This window comes from Podarcis melisellensis (assembly GCF_964234715.1).
Source record: "Podarcis melisellensis genome assembly, chromosome: 5".
In the NCBI taxonomy this organism is placed as follows: Eukaryota; Metazoa; Chordata; class Lepidosauria; order Squamata; family Lacertidae; genus Podarcis; species Podarcis melisellensis.
Window position 1 is genome coordinate 99,600,151 of NC_138537.1, and position 19,728 is coordinate 99,619,878.

The 19,728-nt window shown below is 42.0% G+C and overlaps 1 protein-coding gene across 3 annotated transcripts in view; it reads right to left on the bottom strand.

Moving 5' to 3' along the window:
- LRP6 (LDL receptor related protein 6) overlaps window positions 1-19,450 on the bottom strand; it is a 106,011-nt gene extending 86,561 nt beyond the window's left edge. For 2 of the 3 annotated variants that reach the window (XM_081913290.1, XM_081913289.1), the window contains exons 1-2: window positions 19,323-19,450; window positions 2,787-3,180 (exon numbers count right to left, since the gene is read on the bottom strand). In XM_081913290.1, the coding sequence (XP_081769416.1) occupies window positions 2,787-3,180; window positions 19,323-19,377 (449 nt within the window). In that variant the 5' untranslated portion in view covers window positions 19,378-19,450. The remainder of the gene's footprint in view (window positions 1-2,786; window positions 3,181-19,322) is intronic. The other variant, XM_081913291.1, reaches the window with a different exon arrangement.
- Window positions 19,451-19,728: the final 278 nt, after the last annotated feature.

Consider the following 19,728-nt stretch of genomic DNA (forward strand, 5'->3'; position numbering starts at 1 on the left):
TACTAAAAAAAGGGTTATGAAGTGCAAAATGCAGGCAAGTAAAATGTTTGAACGCCAGCAACTTTGGAGGACATGCTAACAAGTCTGGGTGAGGAGCAGAAACTGGACTTGCTAAATCAGTAGCTTCATCCACTTGGTAAACCTAGCTGCAAAACAGAAACTACCACATCCTTAGTACACACTCTTTTTGTGAAACAGCCAAGACAACTTTTAGAAGTCCAACAATTATTATTTGCATCCTACATTCAGGAACCAAGGCTTGTTCTTAATGCAGCTTTAAAGCAATGAACACAAAAAAGGACAAAACTGAAATGAATACCCAACAAAGTAACATGTTAGCTTGAAAGTAAATTCCACGTACAGTAAATCTGTGGAACTTGCTTCCTGGAATGTTTATGTGACAGTACAGCTACATATGTGCAAGTAACAGATCATTTAGCCATGATTCAATGCAAAGTTCACAGAACTTGGTAAGTGTCCATACATGCAAAGTAATACCCAAGTCTACACAATCTTTGAGCCATTTAACAAGTTTAGCATTTCACCTATCAAAACCACTTCAGTGTCAAAGTGACAACAAGGTGAAGACACAAAAAACTGAGTGAAGCCCCAAAAATGTTACTAATGAGCTGCTGGTAACACTTAAAATGACAATTTCAAGGAATTTAATAAATATTGTAGCCCACACTGGGTTTTTATTAGTTGCAATTAATACCATATGAATAAGGGATAGTGTTGTAGTCACATAGGAATTGATGTGCAGATAGACACAGAAAACTATGTTACTTTTTTCTCCCAAAAACAACAACACAAAACATTTTTAGCTCAGTAATTAAGATGTCTAACCAACTTATTAAAAAACATACATGGAAAGCAACTCACATCTTGACCAATGTCATGGAACATTTTCCATTTTGATTAGTCTGCCAAGGAATCCCTGTACAATGATAAGGATTTGCGGAACTGTGCAAAAGCATGCACCCTGCTATCCCGGACCGCTTTTAAAATGCTGGTGGTGGAGAGCAAAGCCTTTCGGCCCCCGCCGGCCTTCCTGGACCTCTTCTGAAGGCCGGAGGGGGACGAAAGGCTTTGCTCCCCACCGCCAGCATTTAAAAGAGGTCCCCGGAGATTTCCCTATGGACTTTCTTCTTGCGAAGCAAGCCCATAGGGAAATTCGTCTTGCGGAACGACTCAAAAACGGAAAACTCTTTCGTCTTGCGAGTTTTTCGTTTTGCGAGGCGTTCGTCTTGCGGGGCACCACTGTACCTCAAGTTACGAACTTAATTCGTTCTGGAGGTCTGTTATTAACCTGAGGTACCACTTTAGCTAATGGGGCCTCCCGCTGCTGCCGCTGCGCAATTTCACTTCTCATCCTGAACTAAAGTTCTTAACCCAAGGTTAGCAGAGTTTGTAACCTGAAGTGTTTGTAACCTGAAGTGCTTCCCTGAAGTGCTTGGGGTAACCCAAGGTACCACTGTATTTTTATTTATCAGATTTATATCTCGCCCTTCCTACCAAAGAAGCCGAGGATGGCAAACACTCCTGTAATAAAAATAAAATAAAAAATTAAACAAAACATGTTCAAAATATTTTAAACTTGTTAAAAACATCTAATAATAATAATAATAATTTTTTATTTATACCCCGCCCTCTCCAGCCAAGGCCAGGCTCAGAGCAGCTTACAAGCAATAATAAAAACAAGATGAATGATTACAACTTAAAAACAAAATTAAAATACATTAAAATATTACAACATTAAAATAAAATGTAGCCTCAACGCAGGAGGAGAAGGAAAGAAAAAAAGAGAGGGAGGGAATCAAATTGGCTCCAAGCCAAAGGCCAGGCGGAACAACTCTGTCTTACAGGCCCTGCGGAAAGAAATCAGATCCTGCAGGGCCCTGGTCTCATGAGACAGAGCGTTCCACCAGTCCGGAGCAGAGTTGAAAAGGCCCTGGCTCTGGTTGAAGCCAATCTAACTTCCTTAGGGCCTGGGACCACTAGGGTGTTGTTATTTATGGACCTTGAGGCTCTCCGTGGGGCATACCAGGAGAGGCGGTCCCGTAGGTACGAGGGTCCTAGGCCGTGAAGGGCATTAAAGGTCAAAAGCAGCACCTTAAATCTGACCCTGTACTCCACCGGGAGCCAGTGCAGCTTGAAAAGCACTGGGTGAATATGCTCCCATGGCAGAGACCCTGTGAGGAGCCTCGCTGCAGCATTCTGCACCCGCTGGAGTTTTTGGGACAGCTTCAAGGGCAGCCCCGCGTAGAGCGAATTACAGTAGTCAAGCCTGGAGATGACCATCGCATGGATCACTGTGGCAACACAATAAAATATGTGGCCAATCGTGTGTGAATAGGCCTCCCCAAAGAGAAACCTTTTCAACAAGCTTTAAAAAGAATACAATAATAGCACCTGCCTAATGTCAATAGGCATGAAGTTCCAAAGTGCAGGTCCTGGTATACTAAAGGTGTGACTCCTGACACACGCAGAATAGACACTGTGCATGACAACCCCTCAAGTAAATAATATACTAACATATTTAGTCTTGTTTGTTTGATAACTGAACAGCTTTTCAGGACACAAACAGAAGTTCAGAAAGAGGACATTCTGCAAGAAAGGTTCACTTAGTAATAAGCACCATTACACTGCAACTGGAATATAGGCTTTGGCAGCTAATGCTGTAGCAAAATGAATTTTGATCTGTACTCTTTTCCTAGGAACTTCTACCAAGCTAGCAAAAGGTGCCCCACACTCAACCAAGAGTTTTAACGGACAATAAAACTTACCCTCTTGCAGGATCTAAGGCAATTGCTCTGGGTTGATCCAATTCTTGCCAGAATAAAACTTTTCGCAAAGATCCATCTAAATTGGAAACTTCAATCCGGTTTGTTTCAGAATCCGTCCAGTATAGTTTTTCGCCTAGCCAATCACAAGCTAGGCCATCGGGTGATAAAAGCCCAGAAATAACCACATTTTGCACACTCCCTGATTTGTTGAATTCTGTTCGCTTAATGGCTTCTTCGCTTACATCACTCCAGTATATCAAGCTGTGGATGAATACAAAGTCCACAGCAGCTGCATCCTCCAAGCCACCCACCACAACTGTAGCATTCTCATTCACCTGTGCAGCGTCTACCAGTCTCAGGTCACGCCGATTTGCATATAGCAACAGAGGAGAACCTAGGAAAGAAGAGAAAAGCATTGAGCTGGGCTATGCACAAATGAAGGATTCAACAGACATCAAGTCACAACATGAAGTAATTAGCAAGTTAATATTTAATTTTTATTAAAAGAGAACTTCCAGTGTTATCACCTTTCTAAAAAATACGAGGGGTCTGAAATCACAGGTGATCGTGATCATAGTTACAACAACTTCAATAACTCACTCTTAACACTGTAAGCGCTTTGCAAGTAAGAATGGATATAGTCTTTCTCCTCCACTCATAAGGTAACAACACAGGAGACACACAATTAAGCTGACCAGCCCTAGGGTCTGGACAACAAGACAAAAAGCACTTCTTCACACCACACATCATTAAATGATAGGTTGTTCTGCCACAAATAGTAAAAATGTGCACTGGCTTAGATTGTTTTAAGTGGGATTTGATAAATTCACAAAGAATAGATCTGTCAAAGGCGCTTTACTGAGGATAGCTGAACAGAGCCTATACATTTAGAGGCAGTATACTTCTGATGACCCACAAGTTGCTTATGAATTTCCAGACACATCTGGTTGGCCCCAGATGAAGACTGCATGTCTCATGCAGCAAAGCAATTTTGTTTGTATGTTTGTATGCAGTCATCAAAAGTTAGCAACACACAAGAGAATGCGAAGGCGCACATGCACAAACCTCACACCTATCTTATTTGGGGCCAAAATACGTTTCTCTGCCTGGTTGCCTGGAAACAAGGCTCATCCAAAACTAGACAACTCTCTTTATTCCCTAGCAAATTTTCCAGTTCCAGGAACCACACTCAATATGTCACAAGCTCATTTGCAATTAGGTAATAAGAGCACATCACATGATGGGCAAATTAGTCCATATACAACCAGTCTGCTGCTTTGACCTATAGAATTGGCATAGTTACAGGCGCCACATAATATTAATTCTGCACTTGTAAGAAATTGACATTTTAGTGCGGTAGAAGCTACCTTTGGAACTCCCTCCCTATTGCCATCAGACATCACCGACCTTTCGTGTACTTTTTCATTACAGTGTTTTTGTTTAGGCAATCCTACCCAGACATGTAGAAGTTATTCCTGTCTATTTCTTTTTAGCTACTGTTGATTTTAATCATCTTTTGAATATTCTTAAATAGTTGTTTTTAACTGCTTTTTATCAAGAATTTTAACATTTTATATTTTGGCAATTGCTTGTAGGGTTTCTTGGAATCAAGCAGTATATAAACATTGTTCAATAATAAAGACCAACTAAGTTAGTTCTTGGTATGAGCTTTCGTGTGCATGCACACTTCTTCAGATATTGGTATCTGAAGAAGTGTGCATGCACACGAAAGCTCATACCAAGAACTAACTTAGTTGGTCTTTAAGGTGCTACTGGAAGGAATTTTTTTTGTTTTGACTATGGCAGACCAACACGGCTACCTATCTGTAACTTCAATAATAAAGTTATTAATATGGTTGGTGCCACAATAGCAGGAGTGGGTGGTGCTGTGGTCTAAACAACTGAGAAGCTTGGGCTTGCAGATCAGAAGGTTGGTGGTTTGAATTTGCATGACGGGGTGAGCTCCTGTGAGTAGCACTTGATCGTGGATAGAGGACTTGACCTGGCATGTGTAACAGAGACTTGGTTGGATGAAGCAGATGGGCCTGTTCTTGCCGCTGCTTGTCCACCAGGTTTCTCTTAAGCACAACAATTTCTGAAAAATTTCTGAAAAATGGATTTCTGAAAAATAAGTCATGTCAGACGAACCTGATCTCGTTTTTTTACAGAATTACAAGCCTGGTAGATGAAGGGAATGCAGTGGATGTAGCCTACCTTGATTTCAGCAAGGCATTCGACAAGGTGCCCCATGATATTCTTGTAAAGAAGCTGGTAAAATGCGGTCTTGACTATGCTACCACACAGTGGATTTGTAACTGGCTGACTGACCGAACCCAAAGGTTCCTCTTCATCCTGGAGAAGAGTGACTAGTGGGGTGCCACAGGGTTCTGTCTTGGGCCCGGTCTTATTCAACATCTTTATCAACGACTTGGATGATGGACTCAAGGGCATCCTGATCAAATTTGCAGATGACACCAAACTGGGAGGGGTGGCTAACACCCCAGAGGACAGGATCACACTTCAAAACGACCTTGACAGATTAGAGAACTGGGCCAAAGCAAACAAGATGAATTTTAACAGGGAGAAATGTAAAGTATTGCACTTGGGCAAAAAAAATGAGAGGCACAAATACAAGATGGTGACACCTGGCTTGAGAGCAGTACATGTGAAAAGGATCTAGGAGTCTTGGTTGACCACAAACTTGACATGAGCCAACAGTGTGACGCGGCAGCTAAAAAAGCCAATGCAATTCTGGGCTGCATCAATAGGAGTATAGCATCTAGATCAAGGGAGGCAATAGTGCCACTGTATTCTGCTCTGGTCAGACCTCACCTGGAGTACTGTGTCCAGTTCTGGGCACCACAGTTCAAGAAGGAGACTGACAAACTGGAACGTGTCCAGAGGAGGGCAACCAAAATGATCAAAGGCCTGGAAACGATGCCTTATGAGGAACGGCTAAGGGAGTTGGGTATGTTCAGCCTGGAGAAGAGGAGGTTAAGGGGTGAAATGATAGCCATGTTCAAATATATAAAAGGATGTCACATAGAGGAGGGAGAAAGGTTGTTTTCTGCTGCTCCAGAGAAGCGGACACGGAGCAATGGATCCAAACTACAAGAAAGAAGATTCCACCTAAACATTAGGAAGAACTTCCTGACAGTAAGAGCTGTTTGACAGTGGAATTTGCAGCCAAGGAGTGTGGTGGAGTCTCCTTCTTTGGAGGTCTTTAAGCAGAGGCTTGACAACCATATGTCAGGAGTGCTCTGATGGTGTTTCCTGCTTGGCAGGGGGTTGGACTCGATGGCCCTTGTGGTCTCTTCCAACTCTATGATTCTATGATTCTAACCCAGGTCATGTGGGTGGGGAGGGGGGGTTGCAGAGATTTTTAGGAAGTCATTAGCTTGCACCAGGTGTCCTATTGGGAAGACCCAGTTTTCTGAGTGCATGTTCTGGAAGTTGGGCAATAGGGGCAATACAGGATTCCTTTTGGCGTACCAACCTCCCTGCTGCACCAAGGACTCCCTGTCCAAGCTACTTCAGGTCATGGCAGATGTTCTCCTGGAGACACCTAGTTTGGTTGTCCTAGGGGATTTTAACATCCATGCCGACACGACCTTACAAGGAGTCATTCAGGACTTCGTGAAAAGAACGGCCTCCATGGGGCTGTCCCTGAATAAGTCTGGCCCAACTCATAGTTGCGGACATGCCTTAGACCTGGTGTTCACATCTATGGATGTGGGTGATCTGACACTAAGTAAAAGCAAAACAAAAGAAGTGCCATGGTCAGATCACTTCCTGGTGCAACTGGACTTCTCTGCAACTCTTCCCCTCTGCAGGGAGGTGGGACTGATTCGGATGGTCCGCCCCCACCACTTAATGGATCCAAATGGTTTTCAGAGAGTGGCAGGGGATACTTTATCTCATGTTGATGGCCTTTCAGCTGATTCCCTGGTGGCCTGCTGGAAAGTGGAGTTAATCAGGGCTATCGACTGTCTGGCTCCGAAGCACCCTCTCCAAGTGGATGGAGCCTGGACAGCTAACAAAGTAGTAAGAAACAATAAAACTAAACAAACATAACAAATTAAAACAACAGACTGTAAAATCAAAACAGTTCTAAGTGAAACATTCATATTTCTTAAAAGTGATTTTGCTTGGCACAATGTATGCCTATCTAAGTAAGGAGGGTGTTTCAAAGGTGAAAAGGCAGCATTGAAAAGTATTTCTCTCCTGATGCCATTCAGATGACAGAAGAACCCAGAGAAATGCTTCAGGTGGCAATTTCAGTAGACTAGCAGAGTGCTTTGAGAAAAGACAGGTATTTGGGTTTTTAGCCATGTAGGGCAAGAATGAGGAATCTGAGGCCATTGCGATGTTGTTGGGACTACAACTCCCATCATCCCTGGCCACTGGCAATGCTGGTTGAGGTTGACGGGATTGTGGACCTAAGCAGTGCAGCTCCACTACCCCACTCAAACACACCACCTAAGCTTAGGGGTTTTAGATTGATGTCAGAAGCAGCAGCTTCTTGTCTGTGCAAAAACACACACACAAAGGAGCAGAGAGTGCGACAAGAGTATAAAAATAACACGTAAAGTTGGAGGGTAGAAAAAGAAGGAAAAAGATGTTGTTCAAGCATGTGGAAAGGAAGTGAAAGAGCGGGAAGGACATTGCTGAAACAGACAGAAGGACTGTAGAGAAGAAAAGGAGCAGTGCCTGAAGTTGCTGACCAATCCTCCACCTTCCAGCCCAATCTCATGCCAAGCTAGGATACTTCTTCCTTTTCTGAGTGCACGCATTAACAGAAATTAAAGAGAGAAATAAAAGGTGACATTTTTAAGACAACGTAACAACAATCCTAATACCTGTACGATAAGGAAGGGATAAGAGGGGGAATTGGTTATAACAAAGTTTTAAACATAAAATGAGAAGGGATGAAAACTGCTAGTTTTTTGGGAGCAGCAATACAGTTCACTTTACGTGTTAAAGAAGGGAAGACATGACAAGAGATGAGTAAAAATACCTTTGAGAAGTATGTGGGGAAGAATATATCATGAAAGGCCTCCTCCACCTAGTATTTCTGAATCAGCAAATTCTGTTTGAAATGTGGAGGCTGAGAAATGATGTACTGTACTTAACTTGAGAAAAACTGGACTATAAAACTAACTGCTACAAGTTCACTAAGAATGTAGCTATTTCCAAAGAAGGATTAGTAGAAAGTGACCAGTGGCCAGAAATTGCCAGTTGATTATGTGAAACCCCATTTCCATCCTCTGTCATTTGTGACTGGCTCTGCCTCTGCACCATCATTTTGCAATTGGCAGGCCTCAATAACTTCCAGTCCTCTCAATGGGCCCTGGAGGTAGAAAGTTTGAGGGCCTCTGTTTTAAAGGTTAAGGCTAGCACCTGAAATTGAGCTCAGAAACTGTCCACAAGTCAGTGCTTTAACATAGGTGATCCCAGGTTAAGTTAGCAGTGTAGCAACACTGATCTGGACTAGTTCCTGAACTGTCTTCTATGACGGCCTCATTTAAAGCACATTGCATAAATCTAACCTGAAAATTACCTGTGCATAGAAGGAGTCAAAGTGGATCACAGTTCTTCATTGCTCTCAGCAGTGCTATTTTTCTCACTATGAACGCTTCCCTTGTTCTCTTATAATGGCAATGGAGCCCACCTGAGAGGGGCCGGAACTGAGTTCTGGTCTGGCAAGTTCTGACTGAAGAAAAGCCCTGACTCTAAGCCCCAGTAAGCCAGTGGGAGGGAGCATAGGAGAAACTCTGCTTTACCACCCTTTTGCCCATAACTTATTGAAACTGATTCCATGAAATCCCACTAATTTATTAGCATGTCCATATAATTCTTAACGGTATTTTCCTCCAATCTGTACTTTCAACACTTCTGGCCGGTTTCTAAGTAGTATGAGAGTATTTATAGACTTCCTGTTTCCTCCTGTGCCAGGAATGGAGGTTTCCTTCAACACCACAGGGACAGACAGAGAAAAAGAAAGAAAGATGAGGGAATTTATGGTGGGTGGGAAAGGAACGGCTCTCACCTGTGGATTGCCTTGCGGACTAGCACTTGCTTCCCTGTGGAATGACAGGGCAGGCAAAGACACAAGTCCGACTGCCACGTCCTGCCTCAACCCACCCTCCAACCGTTCCTGGAAGCAGAGGATATCCTGCTAATTGGGCTTTAGTTGGAATAAAGTACAGGCACGTGCTAGAGGCAATGAGTTGACAAACTGTGGAACATCTCAGCTACAAGGATTTAAAGGTTGGAATTGAGATAAGGTTTCATTTGGTGACAGAGACGGTAGAGGGAGGAGCCAGTTGTTTTTCAAAATTTTTCTTCTACATTTCTGATTCGGCAACCCTCCTCGGAATTCAAGGTTAAAACATGATATAAAAAGTGAGCGTGAAAGAAACTAGATTAATGACATAAAATTTAATATCAAACTAGAATTGCATGTGTGAGAGGAATGGAATGGAGAGAGAGAGAAGGATGGGGAAGTTTCACCTTTTTAAAGGACTATGTTGAAATATGAAACAAAACCATCCCCGTTCTCCGTTATTTTCAAAGGAATGCGAAGGAGACTGAGACAATTTGGAATTTTCAGCTGAAAGGAGGAAAGGATTCTGCCGGCTGCAAAGTCAGAGGTTTTCTTATTAATCATTGGCAGTTTGGAATCAGACCGCTCTTCCCAGGTTGGAAAAAAAATTGTGAGGACAGTTTATTTGTTAAAACAGAGGGGTCTCTAACAAGCTCTTGAATCATGGGGCGAAGCGATGCAGAGGCTTTTGGAAAACTGTGAGACAACCGCTTCCCCGGAGTCATGATGGGAAATATCAAGAGTTGGAAGAATGAAGGACACAACACCATATATGGCTGGAACAATATCATGTGGGGTGGGAATTACTACATGGGGGAAAGAACAATGATTACAGACTGAGTACAGTGGTACATGTTGCGTAACCTCCAGGTTACGGAATCTTTGGATTATGGCTGCGACAAATCCGGAAGTGGGTTTGCCGCTTCGCACATGCGTAGAAGCGTTCTGCGGTGGCACATGTGTGTGCAGAAGCAGTTCTCCAGTTACAAAATTTTCGGAATACGGATGGGCCTCCAGAATGGATCTCATTCGTAACTGGAGGTACCACTGTACTTCACTTGAAACTTTATAAATTACTTAATATATAAACACGAATTGAAAACATAAGATTGTAGCTGCTGTCTAAAGGATTACTATCTTGAAGGGTATGTAACTGAAATTATTAAGATTTCGGAACACAAAAAATAAAATAAAAAACAAAGAGAAACCCATCAAAACTAGCACATGAGGATGCCACTTTAACTAAGTTGTATAATTTGATATATAAATAATTGGTTTTAATAACTATTAATTGGATAAAATTGGCATTGTTATGAGGCTGTTATTGAAAAAATATTAGAAAATCAATAAAAAATATTTATAAAAAAGAAAGAGAGTCTTTAGAAGTAGTGTAAGTATTTCTACAAAAAGAAAAGGAACCTGTTTCCTAATGTCTGTAGCAATTCAGGTGCATCTTAGGCACCAAAGGCTACTTGGTACCTTGTTTGAGGCAATTTAGGATGAAAGAATATTTTCAAACTAACACAGAAGAGATGAGAAGAATTAAGTTTTGGCAGCTATGTCAAGTGTTTTCTTTTCAAGGCTGCTTCTCAGCTCTTGTGTGTTCAGTTATCTTAAGATTTTCTGCGCATACAAGAAAAAGCCTACTTAATTATAAACAAAAGTAAAGCTAAAAGTGCAGGATACATCCTGGCTATGGAAACATGAGTGATCAGGAGTTCTCAGGAGATATTCCAAAGTGTAACATACTCTCTTAATTCTACCCTCTAACTAGAATGCTTACAATGTTCCCACCTTCAGCAACACAAGAAGTTTGCAAAAACTAAAATAACAAACACACACACTTGCAAAAATGCTATTCAGAGCAGAATAATCTTGATGATGCGAAACAGCATTTCCATTCCAGTTTTGCAACAAGCCATATTTGATTGATCCATCCAATCTTAGTGCCTGCATTTAGACATTCACCCATGGTTTCAGAAGCCAGTTTGATGAGGCAATGGATAAGCATCAAGGATACAAAACCTCTCCCTCATCTCTCCCTTCTTCTCATCATATCTTGGCTTTGACACAGAGATCCGGGTTTACATTAATACAGACTTCCCCATTATGTCCAAATCAGAAAACCCTGGTTTAATATACAAACCAGGATAATCAGAAAGGATGCTGATTTCTTAACTGACATTAAACCAGAATTCCACAGTTCAGATGTAATTGTAAACTGTGCACCAATGTAAGTAAGGATCCCTGTGCTGAAGTAGTTTTGTGGTGGTTATTGACAGAGACAGGCAAGAAAAGTAGCACGGAGCCACCACTCATCCTGTTTCAAAAAACATGGTTTACCAGGGGTAGGCAACCTAAGGACCATGGGCCACAAGCGGCCCATGGGGGTCGTTTAACTGGTGTACTGTGCTAAGCCGACGTGGCGCAGTGCCAGGACTCACCTCTGTGGCATCAGAAATCGTGTCTGCGCATGCGCAGACTCCGAAAGTCATGTCTGCACAGATGCAGACGCTGGAAATCGCGGGCGTGTGCGCTCATGTACACGCACGACCTGGCCCACAGAGGGATCTCCGCTGGAGTGAACCAGCCCAGGCAAGGTAAACCTTGCCAACCCCTTGTTTAAGAAGTGGGAAAATCTCTTAACATGACCAGTATATTGTGGTTTGTTTGAAAGCAGCCCAGATATCAAACCAAGATTATTTTTCTCAGAACAACTCTACATGCAATAGATTCTGGGAAATAAAAATGGAAGCTGGGCCATCGAGAAGCAAGCTGTGCTGTTGCTGCAGAAGAAGTGCTGCAGCTGAGCGAAAGCTATCTCAAATAACTCTGAAACTTACCCTGTTTGCATGGCACTATTTTATGTCAGTAATTGGTTTTCGGTTTTGCTACAATTCTAACCTTTACAGTTGACCATTTTGACTTGCATTGTGCTCAATTTTTTATGATAATAAATAATTTTATGAAACTACATATGTCAAAAAGTAGAGAAAAAATCATGGAAAAATATTGTACTTGGACGTTTTCCAACCCACATCACTAGAGAAGTGTGGCAAGAGGGAAAAGGAGGTAAAAAGAAAGGATAAGGAAGATTGTTCCCGAAGGTGTAATGAGAGCTATAGTGTGTTTGAAAAAGGATGTTCCACTCTATGATTTTTTCCTGATTCTCATTTTTTAAAGCCATTACAACTGGCAGTGGCCCATCTTTACATCTTCTGGCAGCAATTCCATGTCTCTGTTCACAGAGTTACACGCACTCAAGACAAATTGTACTGCTGTGGCAGTAAAACACATCAATGTTGAATAAAAATAATTATTAGAATGGTGTTATTGGTGGAGTGGAGGGGACAGAAGAGAAGTGTTTTCAAAATAACCCTGATCCTGAAAGGAAAAACTAGATACTGAGAAAAATTTCTTTTAAAAACTTTGCTTTACTACTTTAAGTTTTATGGAACTTATATTCATAAAAATGGAGCTTCTGTTCAAAAAAAATCTAAACACACAGCATGCACAAGGTTCAAGCATCTACACAATTCTAAACAACGGAAGTCTAAAGTTCCAAACGAACTCATTCACTCTAAAAGATCTTAATCAGGCACCCTTCTTTCTGCACACGCACCTCCTGAGGTGAAGTCGCTGGTGACACAATATAGGGTCTTTCTGCCGTGGCATGAAGCTCATGGAGCACTCAGCTGGCACTTAAGTTGCTAACTTTTAAGCACCAGGTAAAACAATCCTATTCTCTGAAGCTTTTAATAAACTGCTGCATTTTGCTACCTTGGCTGTTCTTTCACAGACATTTCTACTTTTATTGCTGTTTCTGATTTTGCTGTTCTACTGATTTTGATTTTTAAGCTGATTGCTTTTAAATTTTGCCATTAGTTATCTCAGAACCTTTTAGTAAATAAAGCGAAATTGCAGTTCTACTTTAAATCACTGAATAGCAGTGACAGCTTGCACAGCAGACTTCTACTTGAGCAATGGAACATCCTCCCCAAGTTCCCTGTGAATTCTCATAAACTGCGGCAGATTTTGGGGTACACAGTGGGAGGAAAGGTTAAAGAAGTCCCATTTCACAAGTGGAACTCTGTTCACACAGCACCAGATACAAACAAGTGTTCATACAGGATAAAAAGAAGGGAGCTCTCTCAATCTGTCAACTCTTATATTTGAAATCTTTCATTCCTGATGTTTTATGAGACATCCTTTGTTCTTTATTTTCTGCTTTTTTGAAATGGTAGAAGAAAGAAATAAAACTGGAGTGTAATGAGCATCCTCTGCCCCCTAGCTGGACATCAAAACATAGCATAAATACAATCAAAGCCATTCCATTTTTATTTTTAAAAATGTTTGTTACAGTACCATAGCCTAACTATTTTTCCTTCATGCATTTTGGACTCCAGTTCCCATCATCCTTGACCACTGGCCACACTGAGGGGCAGATGGAAGTTGAGAGTGTACTACACAGAGAGTAATTTGTGCAAAATAGATTTTAATGTCTTGTATCCCTGCTCCAGCATCCTAGCTGCACTGCTCATAGAAATAATGCCACACCAGCAGGCTCCTTTAATATGTGATAGTCTCTTGATGCATGATCTGCATGAGCAGCATTTTTAAGAGGGGAGGAAAGGTGAAACCTACAAACTCTCCAGTGTCTGGTCATGATTTCTAGCTGTGAAACTTACCGTATTTGGGTATTTCATTCAACTCCCCACTTATGCTTACAAGTAACAGCTCGAGAAGCCGCTACCTCAAGCAGACAGCAAAAGGTATGGAATAAGAATGACCTAATTACTATAAATTTGCTGTGGGGCTTTGGGAGCAGTGTTAGAAACTCAGATACAGAAGCTAGGTGCCAAAAGACACCTTAAACTGGGGTTGCAGTCGCCAAAACAAACTGTTTAGTTGTCATTTTGGGGCAAGACGGATCTAGGATCTTATTTTTCAAATTATGGACTGATTGTGATCGATTATCAGTTAAACATCTGGCTAGTTCAGATGACAAGCTTGAGCTAGGTTAAGAACTTTGAGAACTTAACCTAAAAAAGTTACTTGATTAAGGGACAGTCCACATATATACAAGCCGATTCCTAAATCTTTTTCTTAATGGTCCATTCATAACATAAGAGTATTCTTCACAACTGTGAGCAGGTCAGTGGGATGGAGTAAGTGAAGACAAGTGAAAACCATTAACTATAACCTTTTCACTGTTCCTGCTCAGGCTGCACAGAAGCAGCATTTTGGTTCCTGAAATTCACTGATTGTGCAGATAAAATATAACTGATAGAATTTTACAGGATTAAAATTAGTGTGTGGTATTAGTGTGTGAAAACAGTCCAGATCCAATGATCCCCAGGCATGCACCTCCAGGTGGAGATGTCAGGCCCCATCCTGGCACCCAGGCATCTCCACTTGGTCGCAAGTAACTTATAGCCAGGTGAAAAATGCACCTGGCGCATATAGAATTTTGAACACTATTTAGGGGCATAATGGAAATTCCTTTTCAACATATCATCATAGGAAAATTGGAGCATTAATATTTTTAAAATAGTATCCAGTGTGAATGTGACACCTATATAGTACCACTCATGGGACAGGTAGGATTTGCTGTGTTTCTCTGTTACATATATTAAGCGGCAACTCAGGCTTTATTACTGGATAATGCAACAGCACTCACAGACTCAGGAATAAGGTGGTTACAAAAATCTCAGTGAATTCCCAAATTAACAACTGATAGAAAGAATCCTACCCCCTGGGAGCATTATCCTTATATGCCTTTTTTGTTCATATATATTACCCTGGCAGGTTTATAGCTGACCTTGTGTTTGTTTACATGCAAATTAATACCACTTAGTTCAATGAGACTTCCATCCAAGTAATTATGCAAGGAATAACTAAGTTTGTGGACACCTTGAGAATTAACAGAATAAGCATTCATGAACTAGAGCCAACTTCATCCGATCGTTTGTAATGCACAAAGGCTTGTGCCACAAAATACATGCTAATCTCCAAAGTACCACAAGGCTATGGTGACTAACACAACTACCCACTCTGGAATTAACGTAAAGGAGTACAGAAAGCCCTAATGAACTCTGGAACTCACTAAAAAGGAAGCATACCTAGGATTGAGCTGTCAGTTTGTCTCGGAAAGAGCATTCCCACATCTGGTATGTTTACCCAGGTGCCTTACATCAGGAAATATATTTTCCAAAGTAAAAAAAGACTGTCTAAAAACTGTTTTTAGCCAAGTTGGCAAATACAGCCCCAACAGATTGCATATTTAATGGCAAAGTAATTACTGTTGCTTTTGAAAGCAATTTCCTAGCTTGATTTTCATTGAAGTCAAAACTAGCAGCCCTAGCAGTACAGCAGAAAAAGGATGCAGCAATCCAGCATGAATATTTTATTATATTCCTAACACTCAGGGTGACCCCTCCCCATTTTATATTCACAGCGATACTGTATGCTGGGGTTAACCTGGGAGACTGTGACTAGCCCAAGGTTACACAATGAGTTCCATGGCCAAGTGGGAATTTGAAATCAGTCCCTCTCCACCCAAATATCACAACATCATACATTATATATAAGCATACTCATTTTATACAGTTTACAATATACTAACTAAAAGATAACTAGTACATATTAATGGTAAACGTTTCTGGCCATACACATATATTTATGAAAAATTGCTATGTTCATCCTGTATATTTAAAAATGTGACATCTTAATATTGGGGTCCCAAAGACTGGATCTCCAGCCTTTGGCAGCCTGACATCATTCATCAGCAAATTAACAAGCATACACAATCTTTAACCCTCTATACCCTACCAAATTCCTGCTTTTCTCAGCAGTAATATACTAGCTAACTGGTCCTCTGTAAAATACACAGCCACAAACTCTCTGTAATCCAAAGGTATTTATACTGAAATTCTGAGTAATCTAAAGAGCTAGCCAACATCAATTTTTTTCTTAGATAAAATAATTCACCTTACAATCAGAGTTCAAATGCTCCGATTTCTTATTCCCACTTGAACTCACACATAGATCCAATATAAATTATGTAACATATAGAAGATACAGTATAGCCAAATTCAAATGAGCCTTCATTTAATAACTTCAGCAAGCATGCAGGCCTTCTGTTAACTAAAGTTGTCCATTTCATCTGAACTGAACCAGGAACAATGGTTAAGGGCTTTAGAACAAGTCAATATATTATACCAGACTTAAGGTTACCGTATTTTTCGCCCTATAGGACGCACTTTTCCCCCTCCAAAAATGAAGGGGAAAATCTGTGTGCGTCCTATGGGGCGAATACAGGCTTTCGCTGAAGCTTGGAGAGCGAGAGGGGTCGGTGCGCACTGACCCCTCTCACTCTCCAGGCTTCAGCATGCTATCAGCAAGCCTGGGGAGCCTGGGGGAGTTCCCGCAGGGCTCCCTAGGCTGCAGATAGCAGCCTGCCGCCCGGCGCGCAGATCGCCCTGAAGCAGAGCGCCCCGCGCTTTGGGCAGACATCAGCCAGCCCCACAAGCTCAGGGGACAGCAGGGAGGCGGAGCGCCGCCATACCGCTGTTCCCCGACCTGGTTTTGGGAGGGGGGAAATAAAGGGAAAAAATTTTCCTTTATTTCTCCCCCCAAAAAACTAGGTGCGTCCTATGGGACGGAGCATCCTATGTGACGAAAAATATGGTAGCTTTTTCTCCTGGCTTGTTCTGAAGCAATTGAGTTTCTTGGTTTATCCTGGATTTTTCTGAAGCCATTAGACCATTTCTTGGTTCTGATGAAATTAACTAAAGACTTTATGGCTTTGCAAGCATGATGTGGGGTATGAAACAGGTGTGTGTGTCCATAAGGCTCATTCATATTGGGGCTTATGATTATTTATTGTATTTGTTGATTTTTACACCCCAAGAAGATTTGCAAAATAGTATAAACATGAAAACCATAATTAATCCATGATAGGATCTATTCTGCCTCGGTCAGATCACACCAGGAGTACTGTTCTGGGCACCACAATTCAAGAAGGGATGTTGACAAGCTGGAATGTGTGCAGAGGAGGGCGACCAAGATGATCAAGGGTCTGGAGACAAAGTCTTATAAGGAATAGTTGAGAGAGTTAAGTATGCTTAACCTGGATAAGAGGCGATATGATAGCCATCTTTAACTATCTAAAGGGCTGTGTCATGGAAGATGGAGCAAGCTTGCTTTCTCCTGCTAAGGAAGGTAGGACCCGAATGGACCAATGGATTCAAGTTACAATAAAGGAGATTCCGACTACACATCAGGAAGAACTTTCTGATGGTAAGAGTTGTTCAGAAGGTGGTGGACTCTCTCCTTCCTTGAAGGTTTTAAGCATAGGTTGGATGGCCATTTGTAAAGGATTCTTCAGCTGTGATTCCTGCAATGCAGGGGGTTGGACTAGATGACCCTCAGGACCCCTTCTATGATTCTGATTCTATTATAATTAATCCAAGATACGATCATCCAAATGCAGTCAATATACCTAGTTTTGATTGTAAGGTAAGCATATTAAATCCATATTTGATTATAAAGTAAGCATCTTTAGAAACGTTTTTTCTACAATACACGAGGAAGTCTGTAGAAAATCTCATAAATATGGAAGTATAGCATAACATTTGGAGAAAAGAATAATTTGTGGCAAAATCCTGCTAATTTTTGTACTCTCAGTCAGGTTATTGATTATGGACAACACAGCAGAACTAGACTAAACTTTATGCATAAAAAGTTAACTTAAACAATCATTTTTCCTTTGAAAATCAGAGCCATATAAATCAACTATCCTTCCTCAAAGGGAATATTTGGTATTACATACGCATATTATTTTCCTATGAAGATGCAATATGGTAAACAAATGCATAAAGCTTGAAGTTCAAGAATATACTTGCACATGGGTTTTTTGTTGTTTTTATCAAATGCCTTTCTAGGTCTCCCCTCCAATCCAGTTTAACTCCCCAAAATGTTCATCAAAGCAAGCAAATGCAGAGGAATTGTAAAAAATTGAGACAGGATTCCTTTTCACACACAAATACAAGAAGGATTCTTTTACTTCCACTGCAGCAAAAAGAATAGTTGTGAGATGTCTGTGAACAAGTATTTCTTCTAAACAGTATGTGAAACAGCTTCAGCAAATCAGCTGTAGAGTATCTGAAGCTTCTGCTCACCACAATACAGGAAGTGGGAGATGAGGTAAGAGACAAAAAAGAAATAAAATATTGAATAAACTGACCAATATATCCTATTTTTATTGGTATATAAAAATATAAAAATCTATTCCAGTCTGGTCTCTGAAATGGAAATTAACATTTCCTGAAATATGGGGAGCCTTTTCATTTTGCCCAAAATGAACTCATACTAATTCATATGGCTGAAAATACTTTTAAGATATGCAGACTTCACAGATGCAATAAAAAAACCGTTCTTTGCAGGAGACCTGAACATTTCATACCTTTTGCATAAAGGGATATTAATTGCATATTATTTCTGAATATGCATGGTCATGATCAAGCTGTAAATTTCATTGCTTTATTCATCAGAACTTATGTCCAAAAACAGGTGTGCTCAGGAGTCACTCAACTTTTCCAAACTGATTGCGGGCTAAATATTATCTCACACACAATTACAAGGAAGCAAACTCCATTAAACTTGGTGGATCAGACCACACAGTTGCTATCTAAAATGTGTTATTTGCCAGCGGTGCAATCCTATACAGTACATGTCTACACAGAAGTAAGCTGCAAGCTGTAAGCTGTAAGTTCAATAGGCCTCTCTCAGGTAATTGTGTATAGGATTGCATTATTAATTACAGCTTCCAGCATAATCTTAACTATGTTGACTGCTGTAAGTTCCACTCATTTCAACGTGGCTTACTCCCAAGTAACTATTTAGCTAGGATCGGAGACCTTGCTAAGGGAAAATCAACACTCCTAACCAAGAATATCCAGTCCGCGATTCTAAACATGATTCATTGTAAAGAAGTCCCACCACTATCAATCAATAGCACCAGCAGACAGACATAGGAATGGGCTGTTTGTTTACAATGGCCACACATTTCTTGGAAATTAATTGATGGAAACAATTTTCCAAAGTTCTAATTCCCCCCAAATCACAAAATCTAATAAAGGCTGGTATGCTGTTCTTTTTTAAAAGGAAAACTGAAGAGCAACCCTCCATGAAACTGAAGGAAAGAGAACTGTCCTCCGTGGGTTTGTGGGTACTGGCAAGCTCTCCCCTCTGCAAATTCCTCCCTGTTCCAGGATTTGGGCTGCGCCCCTTCCCGGGCCTCGTCTCCCGGCCGGCCAGGCCTTTCCCTCCCCGAGATGCGCGCCGTGCACACGAGCACGCGACACGCGGGCCTGCTGGGGACCTTCCTTCCGCGGAGCCCCTGGGCCGCTGCTGGGCCTCCGCCTCACCTCTCGCCAGGGAGCACAAGCCGCAGACCAGGAGGCTCCTCAGGACGGCGCCCATCTTCTCTCCTGGGCTCTCACCGGCGGCAGCGGGGCGGCGGCGGCGGCGGCGGCGGGAGCAGCGGCGGCGGCGGCGGAGAGCGGGGGCAGCGGGGGCAGCAGCACCTCGGCCGCCCTCTCATACTTTCGGGGTGCGGGGGGGCCGGCAGGAAGCGAGGGAGCCGCACAAAAGGGGCCGCCGCCCCCACCCGGGCCTCTTTGTTTCTCTTAAAGGGCTGCTGGCCCCGGCGAGGAGGGGGAGAGGCCCTCGTCCCCCATGCCCGCCGCCGAGACCCCGCGCTGCTCCCGCTCCTCAGGCCGCGCTCCTTCCTCCTCCTCCTCCTCCTCCTCCTCAGGCAGCCTCTTCCTCGGG